This window comes from Parasteatoda tepidariorum, chromosome 9 (genome assembly GCF_043381705.1).
Source record: "Parasteatoda tepidariorum isolate YZ-2023 chromosome 9, CAS_Ptep_4.0, whole genome shotgun sequence".
Taxonomy (NCBI): Eukaryota; Metazoa; Arthropoda; class Arachnida; order Araneae; family Theridiidae; genus Parasteatoda; species Parasteatoda tepidariorum.
In genome coordinates this window covers 26,755,197-26,780,686 of record NC_092212.1, presented here as the reverse complement: position 1 = coordinate 26,780,686, position 25,490 = coordinate 26,755,197, and the positions used below count along the sequence as shown (strand labels likewise).

General features: G+C 31.2%; 1 protein-coding gene across 2 annotated transcripts in view; it reads left to right on the top strand.

The window, feature by feature from the left end:
- The first annotated feature begins 6,498 nt into the window (after nucleotides 1–6,498).
- The window catches only part of LOC107452431 (protein ced-11), a 74,272-nt gene continuing 55,280 nt past the window's right edge, over nucleotides 6,499–25,490 (top strand). For both annotated transcript variants that reach the window (XM_043050967.2, XM_071185639.1), the window contains exons 1-8: nucleotides 6,499–6,641; nucleotides 6,948–7,124; nucleotides 8,308–8,511; nucleotides 14,551–14,737; nucleotides 19,060–19,234; nucleotides 21,630–21,777; nucleotides 22,360–22,450; nucleotides 23,026–23,147. In XM_043050967.2, coding sequence (XP_042906901.2) covers nucleotides 6,573–6,641; nucleotides 6,948–7,124; nucleotides 8,308–8,511; nucleotides 14,551–14,737; nucleotides 19,060–19,234; nucleotides 21,630–21,777; nucleotides 22,360–22,450; nucleotides 23,026–23,147 — 1,173 coding nt within the window. In that variant the 5' untranslated portion in view covers nucleotides 6,499–6,572. The remainder of the gene's footprint in view (nucleotides 6,642–6,947; nucleotides 7,125–8,307; nucleotides 8,512–14,550; nucleotides 14,738–19,059; nucleotides 19,235–21,629; nucleotides 21,778–22,359; nucleotides 22,451–23,025; nucleotides 23,148–25,490) is intronic.

Genomic DNA, 25,490 nt, shown 5'->3' with positions numbered 1-25,490 from the left:
TTCTTTGTGCAAATTAAACTTAAGACTACATACTTTAATGCTGTATGTAAAGAAAAAATTATATTTTTAGTATTAAAATGAAGTTTAATCGAAACATTCAACCAATTTTTCTTAATTTCATGACTACTGTATTCAACATATTTTCAAAACTATTGTTTGCCTGCATAAATACTTGAAACTTTGAAAATAATCTTTTTTTAATATAATAATTAATGTCCGATGGCCCATTGACTTGAAAAAATATTTTATACATATGAAATTGACAGTGGGCGGGGGTACCCGACACTCCCCTATATGTTTTTAGAAATTTTGACTCCTATTCTTTGACTTGATATTAATATCAACAGTCTGTTTTGAAACAAAAAATTATGAAAAACAATTGAAGTGTCCACCAAATGACCCCCGTAAATGCGGCTATTAAAAATAAATTAAAAGCAAAGGAGAGCAATGACTTTAACCGAAATAAACAATAGTATACATCAAATCTAGGCTACACAGTATTTTTCAACCCGATTCATGTCTTATTTGAATCATCATCGATTTTAATGACACCTGCGGTAACTAAATAGTAACTACAAGGTCAAAATAGTTTTTTTAAATAGTTTATAGAGTATTCATATGGTTTAGAAATTTTGACACATTCCTCTGACTTGATATTAGTATCTAAGTTCTACTTGGAACCAAAAAATATGTGTTTTTAGAAATTTTATACACCTATTTTTTGACTTTATTATTATCAAATTTTTCTTTTGAACCAAAAAATTATGAACAATTAATTAAAATGTCTGCCAAATGATGCCCTCTAACGCAGCTATTTATAATATTCAGAAAACAATGGGGAGCAATGCCTATTACCGAAATAAAAAATAATATACATTAAATTTAAGCTACATAGAATTTTTTTACCCCCCTAATATCATTATCAATTTTAGCGAATTCTGTGACTTCGCAAAGTGACAAGGACAAAATAAAATTTTTAAAAAATTTTTTAATATTTTTTACCATATGTATCTGATTTTAAAAATTTTGACACCTATACTTTGACGACTTGATATTAATTTTAAAGTTCTCTTTTGAACCTAAAAATTATATTAAAATATTTAAAGTGATCTCCAATAAACCCCTCAAATGCAACTATTGACAATAATTTGAAAACAAAGGAGAGCAATGCCTATACCCAAAATAGACAATATTATATATCAAATTTAAGCTGCACAAAGTTTTTTAATCAGCCTCATATCATAATTACATCATAATAAATATTAGCAACACCTTGTGCTAACATTATAGAGTGAAAAAAACAAAATAAAATTTTTTTTAAAGTATTTTAGAAATATTTTTTAGCATATATGTTTTTGGAAATTTTATACACCTATTTTTCGACTTAATTAATATCAAATTTTTCTTTTGAACCAAAAAATTACAAACAAATAATTAAAATGTCTGCCAAATGATGCCCTCTAACATAGATGTTAATTATAATTAGAAAACAAAGGAGAACAATTCCTATCAAAGCAATAGACAATATTATACATTAAATGTAGACTACACAGGAATTTTTAACCTGCCTCGTGTCGTATTTGTAACATCATAGATTTTGGGGAGACCTACGTTGACTATATAGAGTGACAAGTAAAAAAAATTTAAAAATGTATATTAAGTTTTTTTAGCGTATACGTATGTTTCTAGAAATTTCGACACATATCCTATGACTTGATGATAATATCAAAGCTCTCTTTCATTGAACCATAAAGTTATAAAAAATTAAGTGTCCGCCAAAGGACCTCCTAAAACGCAGCTATTAATAATAATTAAAAAACAAAGTAGACCAATGCCTATAACCGAAATAGACAATAGTATATATTAAATCTGGACTACACGGAATTTTTTAACCCAGACTCATATCATATTCGCATCACCATCGATTTTAGCGACGCCTGTGCTAACTATAGGAGTGACAAGGACAAAATAAAAATTTGTTTAAAATTTTTTTATATATATTTTTTAGCATATGTATATGTTTATAGATATTTTGACACCTATCTTTTGACTTGATGTAAATATCAAAGTTCTCTTTTGAACCAAAAGATTACCAGTACCGTCTTTACGCATGGGCACACCCGGGCAGTGCCCGGGGGCCTCAAGCACTCAGGGGGGCCCTTGAGAATCTAACTTTTTATAAATTACATTAAAAAAAAACTAAGAATAAACATTACTGCATAATTTTTAAAATAAATATATTTTCAAAAAAAAAAAGAGTGAATTTTTTTCCCACCAATAATGATTGTTTAGCATAACCAATAATTTGAAACACCAGTCATTTGGACAGTTTGAAAAGTCAACCGAAATCTATTTTTCTACGTTAAAATGAAGTTTTTAGGTATACTCATAATGCCTTTAAATATGCTTGACCACCATCAACTCTGTTCAGTATTTATAATAAGTTAAATAAAGTACGTAATAATTGAAAGAGTGTAGAATTGCAGAGCACAATGGCATAGCAACTTTTAAACTGGTTGCGTCTCATGTGCATTGAAAGATGTTTAAATAACTAACTTTTTAATAGTTGGGCGAAATAATTCGTACTTTTTGAATTTTTTTTTTATTTGCTATACCTTTAAGTTTTTTTAATTTAATTATTTTTTATTAGCTTCTTGGTATTGAAAGTTATTTCATTATTTGAGGATTGCAACTGGTTAGTATCTCAATTTAAAAAAAAAAATGATATAGGGATCCTATATTATTTATTTTAGACCACACGTTTAAAAATGCTTTTTTTTTTTTAAGTGCATTGAGTTTTTGGGGGCAATAAAAATGTGTTTAAGTTATTTAAAATTATTGCATATCTAAAAAATGCTTTGTTTTATGTATGTGAAGTTTTTTAGTTCGATTTTTAACAGTATGACATGCTATAGGGGCCCAAAACATTTCTGTGCCCAGGGGCCCTGCCTGCCATTAAGACGGCCCTGAAGATTACAGAACATCATTTTAGTGTCCGTCAAATGGCTCCTTCAAACGCAGCTATTGATAATAATTAGAAAATAAGGGAGAACAATGCATATAAAAGAAATAGACAATAATATACATTGTAAGCTATACAGTATTTTTTTACCCGCCTCATATCATATATCATCATCGATTTTTGCGACGCCTGTGCTAACTATATAGAGAGACAAACACAAATAAAAATTCTTAAAAAATTATTTTTTTAGCGTATTTATATGTTTTTAGAAATTTTGACACCTATCTTTTGACTTGCAATGTATTTCAAAGTTCTTTTTTGAACCAAATAATCATAAAAAATCTGCGACGTTCTGGGAAACATTCCTGAGGATGATTCAAGGACATGCCATCACAATGGTATGTTTTCGGGTATGGCTTCTCCGCTTTGGTAGCCCGACGACCTGAGAGCGAAGTTGAACACTTTACGGTGGAACAGTTTAACGAAGAACGATACCGCGCACCCTCCTCCCTACGCTGGCTGATCAAAGTGGTCTCCTACTCTCTTACTGACCGCAGCCAGTGATGCTTGACTTCGGTGTTCTACTGGAAACCGTGTCCTTACGATCAGTCTTTACGATTACTGCGAGACGTTAATTTTTTGTACTCCTTGTACATTTTTATGATTTTTGTACATGCCTTTGTAGTTTCTAAGCTTTATTGTCTTTGTCACTGAAAACAGCGGCAATGATCCTAACGATTTTTTAATATCGAGAAAAAGTACTTTAAATGATGGCACATCCCTATCTATCGACAACTTTTTTATTATTATTATTTTTTGTGAAATAATTATAAATATTTTTCTTTTTTTTATTAAGGAAAACAATGTTGTTCAAGTTTCTTAACAATTTCAAAATTTCACTTAGCTATTTTAAAAATTTAAAAGCCTTATTAGTTTTATAACTATAAAATGAGAACAAAATCCATGAGTTAAAACTAAAACTATGCATGAAAAATAATATCAAAAATTTAATTTGCTAAATAAATTACCTTGATGTACGAAATATAATATCCGAACTTATTACACTAATATACAATCATAAGTTGGTTTAATACAAACATTTGCTTATCTTCAAATGAACGAAATTAAGAGTCTTAAGAATATTCGACGAACAGTTCGATTTTGAAAATCGCACAAAATTTATTTGAAGAATGATGAAACTAATACAGTAATAAAATATGATTAGTATCGCACATAAATTGTAAAACGGAAATAATAAATTATAATTGTAAATTGTAATAAAGTAATTCATAACTTCATATAAAATAAAATAATTTAAATGTTTGAAATAAAGTTTAAAAAAATGTATTGAACCGCAAGAACACTTTTAAAGATGAGTGTCCCAAAAAAAGTTCTTAGACGCAATTTACTCTCCTCGTGAGAAATTCCAACAAGACTGATTTTCCCCTATTTGTGTCCTAAAAGTATAATATATATAAGCCCTAGTAATTCTATATAATTCTCTTTAAGGTAATTTATGATTTGAAATTAGACAAAAAATGTGGTTTAATCGAAACCGATCACAGGGGTATAAAGATAAAATAGAGGCAATTTAAAGAAGCAGAGGACAGTTTTCCATAATGTAAAGTGGGCTGCTATTTTTTAGGGGATCAGATTGCTCTGTGGGTGGAGGGCGTGGGGTATCATTTAAAATCAACTTTCCATGAAGAGCATTTATTGCTCGTTTGAAAGAAAGCCAAAAGGATACCAGAAGTAATTAGTTAATTTCTCTTAACACTTTTTTATGCAATTCGTTTTTATTTATTAACTTTTTAAATCTCTTAATAAAAATATATAATGTTTCGGAAATAAAACAATGATATTTTTTTTCGAACATAATAGTTTCTAACTTCCTAATTTTGTACTTGCAACTAATCACATGTTTGAGTCTAATCACGTGGCTGTACATGGCGTGCAAGTTTAAAGCTTGGGTTTATCATCACGCTAAATTGGGTTTATCATGTAATTAGGTACCTGCAAGTGACATCATGCGTGTGGTTTGAACCTGATTGGCTGACTCACACGTGGCGTCGCTTGTAAGCATCCAATTGGATACCTGCAAGCGACGTCACGCCTAGGTAAATCATGAAATTTGTTTATGCCAGGGATGGGCAAAGTGCGACCCGCGGACCAACTGTGGCCCGCCGGAAGGTTTTATCCGGCCCGCGGACCAACTGTGGCCCGCCGGAAGGTTTTATCCAGCCCGCGGATAGAATTTTAACTTGCCGATCCGCGACGAATATAAACAATATACATCCATTTCCTTGTCTACTTTGCTATTTTACTAAGCTATTTTTGTTCTTTCTTTTTTTAACAAAGTATAGATGATGACCTTTTTACTTTCTCTATTTTTGTTCTACAAAACATAAATTGATGAAAGTAGGCAGCTTCAATTGGTAAAATGTTGAAATCAAAAGTTCTTTATAAAATAGCCGTAGATTGGCGTCATCTGAAGCAGTTGTTTCTAAATATGCCAAAGTTAGAGTTTTACAAATCATTACCAAAAGCTAGTTTCCCAAATTTAATATTTCATGCCCAGAAAATCAGTGCTATGTTTGCTTCATCTTACACATGTGAACAAGTGTTTCAACAATAAACCTTTGAAAAAATCATTTCAGAAGTAGACTAAACAGACAAACATTTAGCCTTAAGCATTAAAATATGTACATCTCACTTGGAGCCTCAATATAAAGAACTTTTAAAAATGAAATCGCAATTTCAGTCATCTCATTAAATATTTAAATTAAAACTTGCATATCGTTTTTCTATTTTAGAAGTTTTTATTTGGCCCACCAAACTTTTCTCTCTCGATTTTTTGTCCTCGACCAATGAAGTTTGCCCATCCCTGGTTTATGCCATGATTCAGCAGTCAATAAGGTTCAACTCACACAAGTGATTCCCCTTGCAATTACATCTGATTCGAAATATTGATTAAAGTATGACGATAGACAAATCGTAATAGCAGAAACGTTAACACGACTTGCACGATTTTGTGATTTCAGCGGTATTCTTCTTTTGGAACTGCAAGTATCCAATTCTTGAAAGAAACTGAAGGCTTTAAAAGAGATAAGTTGAACCGTGAACCCTAAACCTTTTTTTTCTTGCGTTCACCATTGCAGCCAAATGTTTTCTTTTTAGTGTAGCTAGAGGTTATAGCTCCCCATTTGTTTGAAAGGAAAGCGTGATGACGTCAGAGTGAATCGTCGAGTTTTATTGTTTATGATTTTAAAAGAAAGCAAATAACCAAACGATTAAAAATAATTTTTTACAAATTTCATTAAAAAGAATAAAAATAACGATAAACTCATCATTTAAAACTAGAAGTTATTTATCAGTAGCTGGAAACTGAAACTGTCTCTCTCTTCATTTGTTCAGACACTATTGCCATTTTGCTGCAAATAGAAAAAAAATTGCTGGATTTTTATATGCACTAGCATAAAAGTGCTTTTATCAAAATTGGTTTCTATGGAAACTTAGAATTTTAATAATTTCTTCATATCAATACTTTACTTTCTGATTAAAATTTATTCTAATTTTTCTAACCCTTTTCATCTTTCATTCTTTGATTTTGATGAATCTAGAAAGTTCTACTCGGGAGAATCCAGATGTGTTTACTGGAATCTTAAATATTCAAGATCAGGTATGTTTTGTTATTTCGCATCTTTAGAACTTTGCTGATAGTATTTGCTATGTAGATACATTTCTGTTAGGTACAATGAATATATTTAAGAACAAATACAGGTTCATATGATGTTTGAAGCAAATGCTATCTATATATTAGAATACTTTTTAAATAATTTGCTGAAATTTTTTTAAGAATACTTTAAAAAGTGTATGAGACAATAATATTTGCCTGCGTATGATTTGAAACCTGAGTGAAACGATATCTCTTGACAACATGCATTAGATAAAGTTTCCAAGGAATTATTTTTGTGGTTTGTTTTAGGCCATACCATACGCCCATTTCATTCACAATTGTCCGATAAATTTGGTGTTTGAGACAGCATTAAAAAGTTGGAATCTTGAATTACCAAAAATAGTCATTACAATAGTGTCTGATAACAGTTCTGTTAACTGTTGGCCAGAAGAAAAGCAAGAGATTTTTATTAAAGGCTTAATAAAGGTAAGAACTTCATTATTACTTTTAATAAGAATTTATCACCGAAAAAAAAGAAACTTGTATTCTCCATTATTGTTTTAATTTTGTTTTTTTTAATCATTAGCAGCTAGTTTACACTTTTGACAATAGTGTTCAGTAAAGTAAATTCGGTGACATTTAGCTTAATTTAATTTTGCGATGTCTCTTTGTTATTGAAAAAAATCATTGTTATCATTTATTGCTATGCAGTTTTGAAGAAACAATATTAGGATTTAACAGGCATATGTGCAACAATTATTAAAAGTTAAAATATAAAAATGTGTTTAAAACAAATTTTAAAATTAAATAATAAATAATTAAAAATGTGTAAAACATTTAAATGTGTACTTCATAATCTCAGAAATTTAGGTCCCTGATAAATTTGAATCTTGGAAGGAAAAAAAAAATTTTGTAACTTCTGAACAAATAATTTTTTTTTTCTTTACATATTTTCCTATTAACCACTTTTTTTTCTCGAAAACTTTTTAATCTTATGGGTTTTAAAATGGTTTGAATTTCGTCATTGTTTAGCACCCAAGAAAGAATAGAAGAAAACGTTTGAATCAAGCATTATAATCAAATTGCAGACTTCTCGTATGAGTTACATGGAGTAGAAAACCGCGAAATTCTCCCATATTTCGCTGTCACCTATAACTTAAAGCCTCCACTCAGTTTCTTTGAGATAGCCTAAACATACCACTAAAAGAGTGAACCGTTTTATTGAAAAGCAGGTAAGAACAAGAAATTGTTAGTAAATATATTAAAAATCTACTTAATTAAAAATGAAATTGTTTTTTCTTAGTTCTATGTTCACCACCACTTAATTATACATCAAACATATAAATAATGACAAATAAAGCAACTCTTCTTCCATACTCAAAATGATATTATCATCGAAACCACATAAAAGTTACTACCACTATAAATAGACAAGAAAAATCTTTCTTAAATTTTTGTTTTAGCAATTAATGAGGATGAGAGTATGCATAAGGTATCCAGAATTTCAACACTAGCTCTCCCCTGAACGACTATTTTTCCTTCGAATCTTGGTGATGACGATAAAAGAAACTTTCTCTAGCATCCCTGATAATGGGACTTTTACCGTCTTTTGAAAAGTAATGTTACTATTTAAATTTAGGTCTAAGGGTTTAAAACCTTTTTTTTTAAGGCTTCAAATGCGACTTCCATGTGGATTTTGACTAACGGGCTGAACATTGGAATTACAAAACTGATTGGTGAAAAATACCAGGCTGACTATCAGAAGCGATGTGCAGAAATTTGCTTCAAGCAGAAGAATGTTGTGAAGAAAACTGCTCTCATTGGAGTTTGCCGTTCCAGCCTTTTAACATGTCAGGAGAAGTTAGACGATTTGGTAAGATGCCTTTTTTTACCTTCAAAAGTTGTTTTCCTTTATTACAAACTATAATAAATTAGATACCTGATAATAAATTTTCTCCTAAATAATAACCCAAGTACCTTATAAATTTGACACTTTTGGAGATATTCCGTAAAATTATATTCATTTTTACAATGAAGCGCAATGAAAAAAAAAAAAAAAAAAAAAAAAAAAAAAAAAAAAAAAAAAAAAAAAAAAAAAAAACGGTTTGCAACAAAACTTAAATCCGAAAGTTTCATTTTATATTTTATAACCACCGTTGAACAGCTGACCCTATTTTGAGTTTACTACTACTAATGTTCAACTCCATTGTCTTGTAATGTTGAAGACAAGGGAACGACAAGACAAGGGAACTCCTGAATCAAGTATTGGAGAGAAATTTACCTTCTTTGAGGACTGTTTTATAGAACTAACCCGTATCTGTGTTATATGGAGAGGAAAACCCCGAAAATTTCCCATGGTTAACCTGACTGCAAGGGGACTATAACCCATCATCCTTCTATAAATGAGAATATTTTACGTCTGCACTGTGATCGGTGCGAGCCAGGTGCGAAACTCGTGTAGATCAGCCATCACTGGGATTAAAATCCATGTCACCTGATTGGGGGGGGGGTCTGTATACCCTGAGCCACCACGACAGCTGAATCCGAGAGTTTATAAAATGCTCTTCAAGAATTTATAAGACACTATCTAAATTTTGCTCGAAACTGGGTTTAGATAGATGATGAACAAATTAAATTGGCACATTATTCCCTAATTTCTAATAAAACTCTATAAACTAGTGAATATAGTGGAAAAAGTTTCTAAGTAACATTTTAGTGGTTTTGAGTAAATAATGAAAGCGTAATTTTTCATTTTGTGACGTTTTAATTACTAATCATTAATCGAACTTGCATCCAAAACATAAATGTTTTCCTCTTCTTATCCAAGCCAATTTCCTCATCTGGATAGGTTCCGCAGTGGACTAATCGATAAGACACGGTTCCCATCAGATCACCGAAGTCAAGCATCACTGGCTGCGGTTAGTATGCGGGTGGGTGACCACTAGGATTAGTCTGCGCAGGGACCGATGGTGTGCGGTATTGGTCCTCGTTAAACTGTTCTACCGTAAAGTGCTCGACTTCGAGTGCAGGACGTCGGGCTACCGAAGCGGGGGTACCATCCCCTCTACAGAGGATCAAAATTGTGATGGCATGTCTTCGGATCATCCTCAGGGATGTTTCCCAGACCGTGGCCAATAGCCCATTGTGCAGCTCTACTGCGACATAAATGAACTACAACTACAACACCAACATCTGGATAGGGGCTGAGTTTATCTTTCTCAGATACGATGAATTTATTACGAAAAAGAAAAAATTTTTCCTGGCTCTGAAGAATGAAGTAAATTGAATGTTTAAATTGAAAACGGAAGAATTGCACTTTGTCTATTAGCTTTAAAGTTTTACTGCCTCCATTGACTGATATATATTTATGAAGTAATAACACATAAATTTTTATGGTTTATTGATTCAACTCTAACTCTTCTAATAAACAAAAAAAAAAATTTATGATTTGTGTAGCCCGTTTGCATAAATGTTGAACTTTTTTTTCTGAATGGAAACTGATCTTTAGTGCAATTTTGATATCTATAGTTGGGAAATAAAATTTGCATCAATAGAATTGTTTTGGATGCAATAATGGATAGAATTCTTTTGGATTCTTACGAATTACTGCAAATTACATGGTACGAGGTGTTTACTTTATACACAGGTGTTCAAAAATTTGAGAATTTTTAGACCTGTTTGATTAGCTTAGGATAAATTTTAATGGAATTCGTGAGAATAGCGCATTTATCAGATTAAAACAGAATGACACAGAGATTACAGAATCAAATAAATAGATAAATAAATAAATAAAAAAGATTAAAATAATGTAAGGCTCCTCCTAACGACATATAAGCTTTACAGCTTTATTAGGAAATGAGATAGTTCAGAAGTTCCTATAGTAAGTGGTTCCACTCGTTCATTTTGTTTTCAAGTTTTACATGGTGGGGATGTGAGAGTTATAATTGCACTCTTAAGAGCGCCTTAGATTTTCTCTTTTGGGTTGAGGTCTGGAGATCTGACTGGCTTATTTATACATCAATTATATCCTCAAGATTGTCGACCTGATAAGCTTTGCAAATACGCGTTATCGTTCAGTTAGAAGATGTGCAAAAATGCATTAAAAATGCAAACGTAAAGCTCTAAGACCTCAGCCTTATATCAATAAATGTGCCTTATGTTATATCGAAGACATAATATAAGACCATAGTGCAACCATAGTATAAGATGGCTACTGAAACCACCAAATCTTCATTGTCATAATGCTCGACTTATAGGGCATTATAGGGGAGGTAGCCGATTCCTTGTTCACTATATGCAAAATTTTGAACCATTTCAGCTAGCAACGGGGTCTGTCCATTACTGATACTGGTAGCAAAAAGTTTTAGAGCGTAATTAATGAATCCTTTTACGATAGTATGTATTTTTCAGGAGTAATCACGATTTTTGTTTACTTTCATATTTTAAATATAACTAATTGTTCTGTGAATATAAGCATCACCTAAAAGATTTCGCTTTTTGGTCGCATTCGCTATTAAGTAAACAATACATTCCAGTTCAACGTAAAGTAATATCTTTTTCAATATGTTTCAAATAATGTTTCCTTTTACTATGCAAATTTTTCCCATAATTCAATATTTTACAGTCATTAGTAATCCATAGTAAGACAATATAAGTCTCTTCTAACCTTTTTGTAAACCAATTAAAATCCAATAAAATTAGGAGCTTTGAAAACTGATTCTCACTGGTAAAAAATTTAATTAATACAGGAGTTAAAATTTAAATTTTACAAAAAAGATTTGTAAATGAAACAAAAATTATTAATAATTATTTCTCCATCGCTCCATGATATGAACTAATAAAAAATTAACTATTAAAAGCATTTTGAATAGTTAGCAGTGTGGTTTCCAGAATAATTTGCACATGAGGGTGGTTCGGAACTTTCTTAAGTGCAGAGTTCTTCAATGAAATTCTACACATTTCACACAACGTGCAGCGTTGATGCAAGACCACTGAGTATGCCCGAACTTGTGGCAGTAGAAGCACTGGACGAGACCATGGCCACCATGCTCTATCTCGATTGGCCGTTGAAAGTAAGTCTGTGTGATATTCTGGAGTCTCTCTCGGCTGTTGTCTTCATCTCTGAAATACCGAAGCGGGGGTGCCATCCCCTCCGCAGAGGATCAAAATTGTGATGGCATGTCTTCGGATCATCCTCCGGGATGTTTCCCAGACCGTCGCCAATAGCCCATTGTGCAGCTCTAGTGCGACGTAAATTAACAACAACAACATCATCTCTGAAAACCACAATAAAATCATTAGAAGACTGGAAAGCTCTGTTCTCATCGTTTTATCTCATCGTTAAGTGGTATGCTTTCTAGCATAATCATGACTTTCCCTTCTAATACGGTCTTGATCAGGCATGGATGTTGATGGTAGCGGACTAAACCGCTAATCCCCGCTACCGAATTGATTTGTAGACATCATGAACTCAGAGTTTGGTTAGAACAGAACCGTACTCCTTAAACTCTTGAACGAGAATTGACCATGTTTTATCAATTTACCGATTTAAAATACGGAAGGACTATCTTCTCCTTCATCTAATTTGAGTTAAAAGCAAGAAGGAGACGAGATTTGCTTACATAAACGTAAATTTAAATGAGAATAAACAATATCTTGTAAAGATGAAGAAATACACTAGTTATGAAAAGCAATAATATAATATAAAATTAATCTAGAATAAGGGAATTATTTTCAAGAAAATGTGTACTTATTTACAAATAAAACTCGAAATTATGCAAATCAACAAATCTCTCGAGTCCCTGCATCACTCCTTCAATCATGTTTTTTTCCCTACTTCTCCTTTTATAGTTCAAACCTATCTCCTCTTTTTTTCTACACCTCCTAAACGAAGTTCCAAACTACCTCTCAGAAAAAGCTTTCCTTTTTTTGCTATTCATCACCACACAGTGATGTCATCTTTATTAACCAATGACCATTCAAGTTGCATGACATCATTTGGTGAATCTTTTTGTATGACATCATCTCTTTTTTATTAAAGATGGCCATTCCACATGGTTTTCTTCCTACATGGACGTTTGAAACTGTACTAGACTAGATATGAGGTGAAACGGAGTACCAGCCCGGGATCCCATTCCTTCTTCTGATCTGTTAGCCCTTGAGCGACTGTGACTATTGGCATAAAGATAAAAGTTGAAAATCGCACTAAGTAGTGCTTGTCTTGTGGTGGTGGTGACTTGGATGCAGTATCTCTTTACTATTGCTTGTTGGATCTAGGGAGATCTAAGAGATTGTAGAAGTTTGACTAAGTCCTCGTTCTGTAGTAATTCCTCCATTTCTTTAAAAATAAGCAGTAATCTAGTGGCTTGGTTGACTGTATTTCTATGTTGTGTGTTCCTTCATTGTTTATTTCTTGTGCGCTCCCTGCAACCAGTGAAGCATGCTGAGGGGTTTTTGCAGTTAATGCAGGTTGGTGATGTATCTCAAGGTTTCGTAAATTCGTACGAGTAATGGCCACCCCCGCACTTCATGCACGCAGGCTCTGCTGAACAAGATCCTTGCGCGCATGTTCGAACTTTTGACAACGATAGCATTGTATGTGGTATCTGCCTCCTCTAAAGCGTTGGATTTTAACTGGAGTATTCATGATCTGCGAGATGTTGTAGATTCCACTATGAGAGTCATTGTTTGATACTATAATCAGGAAAAAGGGGAGGAGCCTAAGCTCTTGGCTGAATCTCTTTTTCAGCTGTATGACATTTTGCTGTGGGAAACTGTTATTCAAGAGAAATTTCTCCAAGTCAGGGATTTGGATGTCTCTGTCTAATCCTCGGATGAGAACTTTTAATCTCCTATTTGAAGGTTGTTGAATTTTATCTGGTGCGTCTTTTGTAGCAGTGGCCGCCTCCGTCGTCTCAGCTACGGGTGCGGCCGCTTGCTCCATCGGTTCTGGTGTTAAGGCGTCCGTCGGTGGTGCCGAAAGAGTCTTTTTCCCTGGGCGGGTGGTTTCGCTGTCCGTCTCAGAGGTTTCTTCTAGAGTCGCCATGTTGACACTGTTCTTTTTCCTCTTTTTCTGTTCTTTCTCATTCGATGTAAATTGTTGGTTGTTGTTGCTGTAGTTCATTTACGTCGTACTAGAGCTGCACAGTGGGCTATTGGCGACGGTTTGGGAAACATCCCTGAGGATGATTCGAAGACACGCCATCACAATTTTGATTCTCTGCGGATGGGATGGCACCCCCGCTTCAGTAGCCCGACGACTTGCACGCGAAGTCAAGCACTTTATGGTAGAACAGTTTAACGAGGAGCAATACCGCACACCCTCGGTCCCTACGCAGACTGATCCAAGTGGTAATCCACCCGCACACTGACCACATATTGTTGGATAGTAGGTTCAAGGGTGGTGGTTGTGCCTGGCTTATCTGTGACTGTGGTAGTATCAACCGATGTTGTGGTCGGAACTTCTGCTGGGGTCTCTGCTGGTTCAGTTGGAATGTCTGGCATTGGAGTCTCCTCAGGCTTTTCTGTCTCAATTCCTGAATTAGCTTACGGTGCAGTCTGTAAGTTCTTTAGCTCTATCAATGCATCTACTAAGTAGGTCATCTGCTTTGGTTTAAATGTTTATGTTTGACACATAAGTAAAGTGATCTCCAAAACAATGAAAGAGTTTCAACCGGTTCAGTTACGTAACAGGCTCTGCTTTGTGCATGTTTAAGACAGAAAAAAACCTCTACGCAAGCTTCAGAACCGGTTTTGTTTTCATTTGGAGCAAAGATTAAGCCTTAATGAGGGAAATATTTACTTTGGCGTTTGGTTAACAGTTAACTTAGCTACGTCACAAAATGAAAATTTGACTAGTTATACATCGCAAATCTTGACACTTTTCACGAATATACAATATTTTTGTTAACAGGAAAAATTCGTTGAAGTTGAAAATTCTGGAAATAAACCTGAAGAAAACAAATTTGACCTCAATGCTTTTCATACACATTTTCTTGTTATTCGAGACAAAACACCTCATAAAAGCGTTGTTCATCGCTTTTTACTGAAATTGGAAGATGCTTTCAAGGGATTTCATTCAACGAATACTGAAGTAACAGGTAATAATATTTATATTGTAAATTGGAAGTGTGGCGCCTTTTGGAATATTAAGTTTAAAACTCAAACTTCCTGGCTAAAGCAAAATTAGGAATTGCTTATATATTATTTTTGTCCGATCTACACAATCAGAAACAGTTATAATTTTCTATCGAAATTCAGCAATGTTGTTTCGCCTATACAATATATTTTTAAATGGGTATGTCACGGGGCCGCATTTTTTAAGGTTTTAGAGGTAAGCGGTTGCTCTTATTGTTTAACCCTTTTATGTATTTTCTTTCTGACGCTCTATTTGCATTTTTTAATTTAAAAAAACCGTCTTATAAAGTATATACCTATTACTGATACAAAAATATAAATCCGAAGAAAGTAGTTTAAAAGTTTCTTTTCCATTCATATTCAAAATTTAATCAATTTTCTAAATTAACAAAATTTTAATGATGAATAACCGTTTCTCTTAGATCTAAATAACATCTAATAAGTGCAAATTTGAAAAATTTGTATTTAGCAGTGAGTCATGCTAAGAAGATTTTACCTTTAACGTAAAAAAAGACCATTGTATTTCATAATCATAAATTGTTAAAATGCTAAATATTACATTATTATTACATTATAATATTTTTTTTCCCTTATTTTGATCAGAATTAACACAAAATAATGAAAAGAAAACGAAAAATATGTTTAATAAAATTTTTCTGCCTCAAAAGGTTAATTTCAACAAAAAAATTATTATTATTTTTTTGTCTTAAAATTAGTTGTTTTAGTTCCTTAAGCAATTATGAATATCGAAATATCAAAATCAAGCCGCGATTCCTGACTGTCATTGTGAAGGTATTCGATACTTGGTGGTGACTTGAAGTTCATTCAGTGATGGGTAACAGTTCACTTGGGAAGTAAAGGTGGTCGGTGGAGAATACTGAACACATTGCTACTATCTAGTCGTTTTTCGCGAAAATGTAAAGCCTTTATCTCCATGACTTCTCTGGTCCATAAAGAGCTGTTGTGGGAATGCTTTACTTTAACTTTGACAGTTTTGGTTTTAAACTTTACCTGACTCTTTCAAGTGTAATTCAAAATTTCATCAAGATATTGTCATCTAAATGAATTTATCATATAAAATCTGACCCCTTTCCAAATAAGTACAACGTTCAAATTTTTAGAGCTCTGTACTGAATGAAATACAAGGTTAAATAGGATCAAGGTTAATACACCGTTAAAAAAGAAATTTAGCTCCAAACACGATTTAACGTCAATCGAAAATTCTACCATTTTCGACTAATAATGTTCAATTGTCAACTGGAACCCTCGTGCCACGACAAGTTACAATTGTTTCTTTTATTTTGCAAGCAAGAATGTTACGCTATTTCATCACCATTCGAAATTTTGACACTTTTCAATAAACAATCTGACAGATTACTAAAAAGATTAAATAAAACAAAAATTTCAAATAGAAAGGAGAAAATCGATTTTTGTCACAGCTAAAATAAAAAACGTAGTGAGCATCACCTTGGCAATAAACTTTCATCACCACCTAAAATTTTCCTCATGTCTTTAAAAATAGGCATCCTACCTGTTTTCTTCCTTTTAGCCCATTTGAAAAACGTTATCTTCAATTTTTTTAGTTTTATTTATTAAAATTATTTTAATGTTATAAATGAGATATAAACTTTTTCGTAATAAAAATTTTATAAGCACAAAAATCTATAAAATTAGACAGATTGTTAATTAATTTTGAAATACATGGGTAAATTTATTAAATTATTCCCTCATTATTACTGTATTAAGAGATAAATTTATTCATGATCGACCAATCACAAGAATCTATTATTTTAAGCATATGAGTGATTAATTTTACCCCTTTTTTTATGTCAAATAGTTCAACGATTTTTTCCATGCTATTCAATTAGTAAGATGCACTCTGTAAATAAATATTCGTTCAACTTTGCTTGAGTATTTGACTGTTAAACTACCTATTTTTTTTATTTCGGTTGATGGATGTAAACGATATTTGGTATAATAGTTATATGAGAACATGAGTAAAAATGAAATCTATAATAAAATGTAGTCTACAACTGAACTTATAGATGGCGTTTTTCATGTACGAGAAAGAACCTTTTACAATATAGAACAGTTTAAAAAGTCAGTGGTCTCAGCAGTCAGAAAATATTAACGCGCTTTGCAGGATGCCAAAAAGAAAAGGCAAGCCTAGCAGTTAAAACAATTATTTCCCCTCCCCTCAGATGTACAATAACTTGTCAATTGCATTTCGAGGATATCGACCTTTTGAAGATAAAAAATGGTTTTGATTGTCGAGAATGGTTTTGACAAAGGTGATAACTTAAATTTGAAGAAACTAGGAAGTTAAGTGTAGGGGAGAGTGGGGTCAATTGTAACATTTTTTACTCAACTATTTTTAACTAACAAAAAATCCAATATATTATTAGTATTAATTGACAGACGAGTAAAGTAGACTATCCTCTACTAGAAAAAAAAATAAATACCTTATTTTAAATGTTATTATATTAGTTATTAACAATTTTTGACAGTCGTGCACTTGTTACAATTGTCCCCACTTACGGGGTCAATTGTAACAGTTCATAAATTCAACTAAAACATAGTTAATTATACATATTATCATAGTTGTGATATATTTTTTTATTGATCAAAATAGTAGTGATATTTTAGGAGTAAAAATAATAATGAGCAGAGACCTAAAGGGTTAAACTTTTAACTTTAAGGGGTTAAAAATTTTAATTTATGCTGTGAAAGGTGACAAATAAAATAATGCACATGCAACATAATATAAATGATATAGGAAACTATTGGTGGTTCTTAAAGAGTTAAGTAATGGTTTGTAAACATAAGATTATTTATTTTCAGCTGTTACAATCGTCCCTTTACTTATTGTTACAATCGTCCCCAAGACGCCATTTCAGCTTCATTTGTTAAAAACAATGCTAGTTAATTAACAAAACTAATCTTTTTTTATTTTGAAATGTTAATTAAGGTGTCCACTTATATATTTGGTTAATAGTTTTTATTTGTTTAAACAAAATTACTTTGTTACAATATAATATTCTAATACCAAAAAAAGTGCTTACGTAACGTGAAAATATCTTTTGTGATGTAACACAAAGAAGTACATAAAGAAGAACATTCAGAAGTACATAAAAATGATTGCCAGCAGGGGTGTATATGTAGATTTATCAAATACACCTTGTGCACCACCTAGAAACTAAATCTAGAACCCGACACTCGAAATTTTTGCTCTGTTACAATCGTACCCTGTTACAATTGACCCCACTCTCCCCTACCGTAAGAAAAAGGCGGGAGGTAATTTTCAAGGGAAAAAAAATATGAAATTAAAAACGATCATCATTGTCATTGTATCAAAGGTGAAGGTCATCAGATGTCATTGTACCTGTAATAGAGATTAAAATACATTTTACTCTATACTGTTAAATATGCTATAACGCGTTGTGATCATCTGATTAACGATAACGAAATGCACATAGAATCGAAAAATTAAAGATTTGATAGAAAAACTAAAATTTGAGTTTTGTGTATACAAAATATTCATATATTCATAAAAACTTCATATATTTTATGTTTTTGTTCTTTATAAGGTTCTTTTTGCCTAGCGGCTGAAATTTAAACTAATTTTATAAGGCAAATTAATTTTTTCCGTGTAATGTGACAAACACAAAGGATTATATATTGATCTAAATAGGGTAACTTTAATTATAACTACCTTATATAGGAGTTTGACAAAAATATGGAAACACTTCTATACTAACTGTATGTGAAATAATTTTTCTTTAGCAAGCAAATGTTCTGGACGGTTTTACGTGGCAAAACTGTTGGCACAACTTGAAAGATGATGCTTGAAGCTTTTAAAAATGGTGTCCTTATACCTGTACAAAATTTTCATCTATCAAAATATGCATAAGAAGTTAAGAGATTTTGTTTTCCCTTTCAATACCACTATAATTTTAAAAGCATTATTATTATAATATCGTAATTCTATATTATGATTTCAAAATTTCTGGTATTATAAAAAAAAAAAAACAAGTTATAAACTTCCTCTCCGTATCATGGCAGTTGAGAATTTTGCCTGGATAAAATGGACACCATTTCAAAAAGCTTCAAGTACGATTTATCAAAATGTGCCAACAATTTTGCAACAAAAAACCTTCCAAAACAACCTTTTCCTTTGCGAAAAGAAAGATTGTTTACATAGAGTTAGGACAAAAGTGTTTCCATATTTGTGTTCTACATCTATACGGAATGATGTATTATTGATGGTAGTTTCTTTTTTATGTAGATTGCTATGAGACTATTTCCCCCGTTCCGATTCTTGCTGTTCTTGTCCAGGGAGATTTACAGAGCATTCATTACGTATTATCCCATTTGCGTCGCAAGCTGCCCCTTTTGATAATTGGTGGAAGTGGAGGATTAGCAGATGTTTTAGCTTATACTTATTATGAAGTCCGTCGAAGGTATTTATTTTTGCATATTTTGTTCCCTGTTGGATTCCGTGGTAGCATGTTGCATTTGAAAAAGAGCCTCAGAGCTCAAATAAATCTTGATAGGCTAAATTAAGCCTTACCTATTGAAACGCAGTGCTATAAGCGAAAGCAGAGAGCACGCCGCACTTTACTATACTCAATACTCACTTTTTGCATATTTTATAAGTGTGTGCTTTTGATTAATATCTAAAACTAACATCCAAGTTTGTATAATGATTGTTTCCATGTAAAATTATTGGTCTTTCTAATGTTGTAATTGTTTTTTTCAGTTCAAGTAATTTGATTTGAACTGTCCTCTTAATCCGAAATAGCATCTATTAGTTATATTTATTCTGTTCTTAATTTCTGTTTAAATGTTTGCTTAAAATTTTCTCCAATAATTTAAACTGATTGATTTTTTTCAAAAACATACTCTTTTATTTTCAATGGCCATGAATTGAGTTTTTTCTTCATTGTCAATTGACATGCACCTATTATCTAAAAACTGTTATTCGTGTGAATAGAGGCTTTATCCTGCTGGAAAACTCATGCTTTTTGTATTATAAATGGCAAAGTGTTTCTGGCATTTCTTGAAAATCTGTGGGGCATGGAAGAAAAGCTAGGTTAAGTTGACCACCACATTTAAAGTTTCAGCACATCATTCCTGACCCTCCACCGTGCTGTCTATTTGCAGAAGATTTTCTCTTCTTATCTCCTTTACTGTTTTTCTTTTTTATTGTACTAGCGAATTGATATAAAAGAATGAAATAGTATCCCATGTTGTAAGTTCAGAGAGTAGTAAGAAAAATAATTTGGTTGACCTAGACAGCTTTGCACTTACTTAGCATAACACAAGAAGGGAAACGGATTGCTTACCCAATGTACAGCAGGGTAGAAGCTCATTAATGGTGTTGAAAAGATTCAATTACTGCGGTAAACTTAACCTAGCTTTTCTCTAAGGCTGCGTGAAAGCTACCAGGTACCAAGAAAATTTAGAAACACATTTATTACCATTTGCGCAGAAAATTACTGACACAAGTTGGATTTTTCAGCAAGATAATGCCATCATCCACGCTTCAAAACTTCCCGGGAGTGGGTTTTACATAATAGGTTGTATGTTATGGAAAGACCTGTTCTTTACTCTAATCTCAAATCTCCCAAAAAATAACACTTAGAAGGACTGCATATGCGTATGGCAATTATTTTTCAATGGGTACCTGAACTGAAGGCTAAATTATTAAAAACTGGGAAAATAATTATGCTTCTGTCTTTAAGAGATAGGTAAATGGTATACAATATCGTATAATCCAAGTCATAAAAAAATGCTGCTCTATTGGCTATTAATAATGGTGGTTTTTTTTTGGCAGGACTCTTTTATATTACTTTTTCATATATTTGATTTTTCCCCTGCCCTTGTGAGACAGAAAGTAAGTTATATGAACTTGCAGATAAACTTTCTTAATATATGTGTTCTGTTCTCATTGGTTTGCGTCGTGAAAAGTCGCGTCACACAATAAAGGCGGTTTTATTTTTACTGGAATGTGCAATAAAGAAGTATACCAAACTTGTACTAGAATTTTTGAACTAGGCAAAATAACTCCAGTTGATGGTAAACGTTTTACAGTTGCTAAAGTGTGTTGCTCTGGTATCGAAGACATTTAGAAGATATCATTTACATTGTTTTATTTATTTTTTCAATGTTACTATAATGGAGTTTCGTTCGGCCGTCATGGTTACTATTTTTGCTGAAAGGAAGCCTTTTTTAATATCTGTATAATAAGAATAGAATATTGTAGTACGAATGAAATCGGAAGATAGCCTTACAAATTATGTTAGGAATTATTAATCGATTCTAAACACAACTTCGAAAATCAATGAAATCGGTTAAAAAATTATCAATTAGATGCTGCTTTGTGCAAATGGCTTATTCAAAAAGAAGCAAAGGAGTACCGTTAACAAGGGCAATAGCACAAGTGAATTTGTAATTAAAACTATACCTATTTGACAAAAAAAAACAAAAAAACACTTACTAAGCTATCATATTAAAATTAAATTTAAAGAGTACATATGTAGCACTATTAGTATATCTATATATTAGTATATTATTGAAAAAAATTCTATTTAAAAGTGTATTGATAAAATTAGATTACAAAACGTTGTAACCTAGATTATCCGTACCTTGGCGAAAAAAGAGTCTCAGAGTATCCTTCGACCAAGATCCGTACACTTCGATAACCCGAAGTTGCTTCGGTCTTCGAATAATCGGGGATTATTCGATAGCGGATTTTTAAACATACTTTAATTCGAACTAGTTTTATTCTAAGAATGTTTTGATTTTGTATTGAGAACGTAATGCACTAATATTTTTTTATTTATTGAATTTTAGTTTTCAAAAGATAAAAGATACAGAATATGTGGAAAATATTTTGAAAGAGAACTTGAGTAATAAAATTACATCTGTTTTTCCATCGCTTAAAGACAATAAAATAGCTCATAATTCACTTTGCACTAGAATATTGGATTGCATAGAACCAGTAAGTATTTACTTTAATTTCAGTAAGATTCTTAAATCCTGTGGGCTTTATACTCTTCTATCATTACAATCTATATCTTTCCTACTAATATAAGAAATAATTTCTCACCAAACTATCAAATTGCCAATTTTAATGTATAGTTTTGATCGACAAAAAGTTCAGTGCTGTGATTATATACAACTCGCATATACCACTGCTATTGAAATTATTTTCAATTCTATTAAGAAATGCTCAATCAAAAATTGCAAAAAAATGTTTTTATTGAGTTAAAAATCGTAGTTGAATTTAATGAAATTCAAAAACCTGTTTACAATCAAAATGTCTAAATCGTTTATAATCAAATTATTCTAACCTAAAATTTTGAATTTTTTTTTTTATGTGAGTTATGATGTATTTAATGTATTATGAGCAATTTTGGTTAATCTATGAAATATTTGGTTAACATACATTCACAGATAGTGCTTATAACAAACATATTTATTCGTGTAATCTATTCACACTTGGATTACATTGATTATAGCATATAAATTATATTTAAGGAATGTTTTTTGATAGATTAATAAAAAGAATTAATTTTTACAGCCCGAACTGAAGTATATAACTGTGTTTGACATAGAAGGTTTGACAAGCCACGAAGATCTTCCAAGATATTTACTTGAAACTATATTTAAAAGTAAATAAGTTTTATTTTCCTTTGATATTTGTAACATTTTCGTCATCAGTAACGTTTAAAACTTATGATGCTATTTTTAAAATTTGAACATTGTCAACGATGAATTAAATTAAAGAAATATCTTAGTTCTAATCCGTTTTCTATCGATTAAAAATACTTGAAAAAATAACATTTTTCTCTGTGTGACAAAGGAGACTAGCAGTTTTTTGAATTCAAAGGTGTTTAAAAAACACTTAAACAATTTAAAAATATGTATACATTATCATTTTTGGGAAATGCAGATTAAAATCGCTGTTTCGTTTATCGATGTGACCATAAATGGCAGTGCTTCATTTTCTATAAAGAATATTAAGGAATACTTTTGAATATTCTAGCACGGCGACTTGCTGTTCCAATCCGATCGTATTAACACAAAAGCTTTCTTTTATCGAATTCGTTAAGTAAAATTTTTTCATGAACCAATAAAGAATAATTGAAAATCAAACTACTATATCTGTGTATAAAAATTCTACATATTGAAATTTTTATAGCTGTGATGGCTTTGGAATATAATTTATTCATTTATTTATTTGTAGTTCGAAAAACCGATGTTTCAAATTATGCCGATCATCTTAAAATAGACCTGCAGCTTACGATTGATTGGAACTGCCCTGAGCTTGCTTCTACACAAGTATTTTATAAAGATCCTAACTTCAAAGTAAGAATCATTTTTGTGATTGGAAAACTTAATAAAGGTTAAGGTATCAACTTATACGAATTATTTTATTACTTTAAAAGTTCCTGGTTTTCTTACATAATAGAACTAAACATCTACGTTCAGACACATTTAAAGTAAAAACATTCGGAACATTCATTGTGTAGTCTGACTATTAGAACAAAAAAAAAATTCGATTTCTATAACAAAAAAAATTATAATTCTGTCATTATTCTATTTTTACTGTTTCCATAACTCTGTTTGACAGAAATAGAAAATAAAACTTTTAAATTAAAAATGGTTATCTATTTGTGACTATAAGCAAAAATATATTACACCAATATAACTGGGATTCTAATTAGCTTCACTTTCTAAAAATATTTTATGAAGCGGTGAAGTATTAAACGCTGAAATTTTCAAAATTCAGTTTCAAATTGAAAAACTTTTGAAAGCCTACCCTGAAGATTATTGGAAATAAAAACATTCTATAAGTATGTTCAAACTGTTTGTTGGTTGTGGTAGGCAAAATCAGTTAGCCCTAATCTTAGTAAACCATGAATTAAATATTAACGGAAAACATTTTCTCACCAAGCTGAGCGAGTATCAACATTTCTGATATAATTGAATAATACAGAGGGTTATTCATAATTCCCTCCGCCTGTAAACGCCATTTTTCTTTACTACAGCTGGCTTCAGTGGTATATGTTACTGCCATCTACCGGCAACTGCTTAAATTAAAATTTGAATACCTTCGGAATAATTTTATATGTTCTTTTTTGCCATATTCGTCTTCATTTTTTTACTATAACGCTTCTAAACCCCGGAGGGAATTATGAATAACACTGTATTTTAGCAGATATTAATACTTCAAATAAGAATGAAAATACGGACCAAGAAAACAAAATATTGTCGGAAATACACTTTAATAATATCGATTTTTCCATTTTTATAAGTCATTCGCAACTACCACCATCATATATTATCATCATGAGGGATACACCATAGATATAAGTTGAATGCTATGTCAGTTCAATCCGAACTCAGCTTCATAGGATCTAGTGTCATGAAAAGTAACTAAAACATTATCGTAAAATACTAATAAAAATAATTTTTTTTTTAAAGAAAAGGATGAAAGATACTCCTAAATATCAAAACGCAGGGCAAGAATAAAAAAATTAATTAGGGTTACATACTTAGAATAATAATTATAGTTTATTTTTAATAATAGAAGGAAAGAATTTAGAAATAAAATTTCTCTAGTTTTAATCACCTTTGATTAATTACTGCTTTTTTTATTGGTCATCGTTTTATGTATGTACTTAAAAAATATTTAAGTAATACTTATCTAAAATATATGATGTTTAAAAAGTTAAAACTAAAAATTTATGTATAGTAATTTAAAATACACGACTGGGTGAAAATCGGTAATTTCGACGAAAATTAAGAGTTCTTTTATTAGTCATTTGCTATTAATTAGTTATTATTAATTATTACATTGGTTAAATGGCATTTTATAACCCTTCACATTTTTGTTTTCCCATTTTTAGAAGTGAAGTTATAATTGTTTTTTTGTATGATGACAAGCAAAACTTAAAACGGAAGTAAAGACCCGAAAACAAAGCTATAAATGTTTTTCTTATACTTTGAAAATTTTTATATTTTTATTTGAATAAATAATATTTTAGATAAAAATGTAATTCACTTTCAGAAACTAACTTTTGAATAATTAATTCTTTTGTTGTCAGAGTTTTATTGTAATTCACTATGATCTCGCATTTTAAATGCATTTTCTGAAAAATGTTTATTTTGAAAAAAAATTTACGCTACAAAAAAATTACAATACAAAAAAATGCTTTGAACAGAATTCTTTGAAACTTGTATGCAAATTTTTTATAATGTTAGTTATGTTTTGAATTTAAAGCTATGGTCTGAGTGTAATGTTTTTATTTTTAGCAAGCTTTAAATAAGAACATTTAGAATTTTCATTTAGCTATTCAATATTACACCAATATATTTAATGTCTTTTTGGAATTTTTTTATTTTTGGAAAGATTTTAACTCAAAACACGGGTAATCACATTATTGATCTATACAAGAAAGCTTATTTTGATATTTTTGTAGTACAATTTGTTGCAGAGCTGCATGAAAAATATGTAATTTTAAACTAAGATTTACTTTTATCTTGAAGAATTAATTTTTGATGTATACTTTAAATTTATAATTTTCGGACCACTTCTTACCAAAAATAAAATTAAAATTTCAACTAACGTTATTTTCAGAAAAAAATCCGTCGAAACGAATTGGATATCTTAAGTTAGATAATGATTTGTCTTTTAAGTCCGTTTCA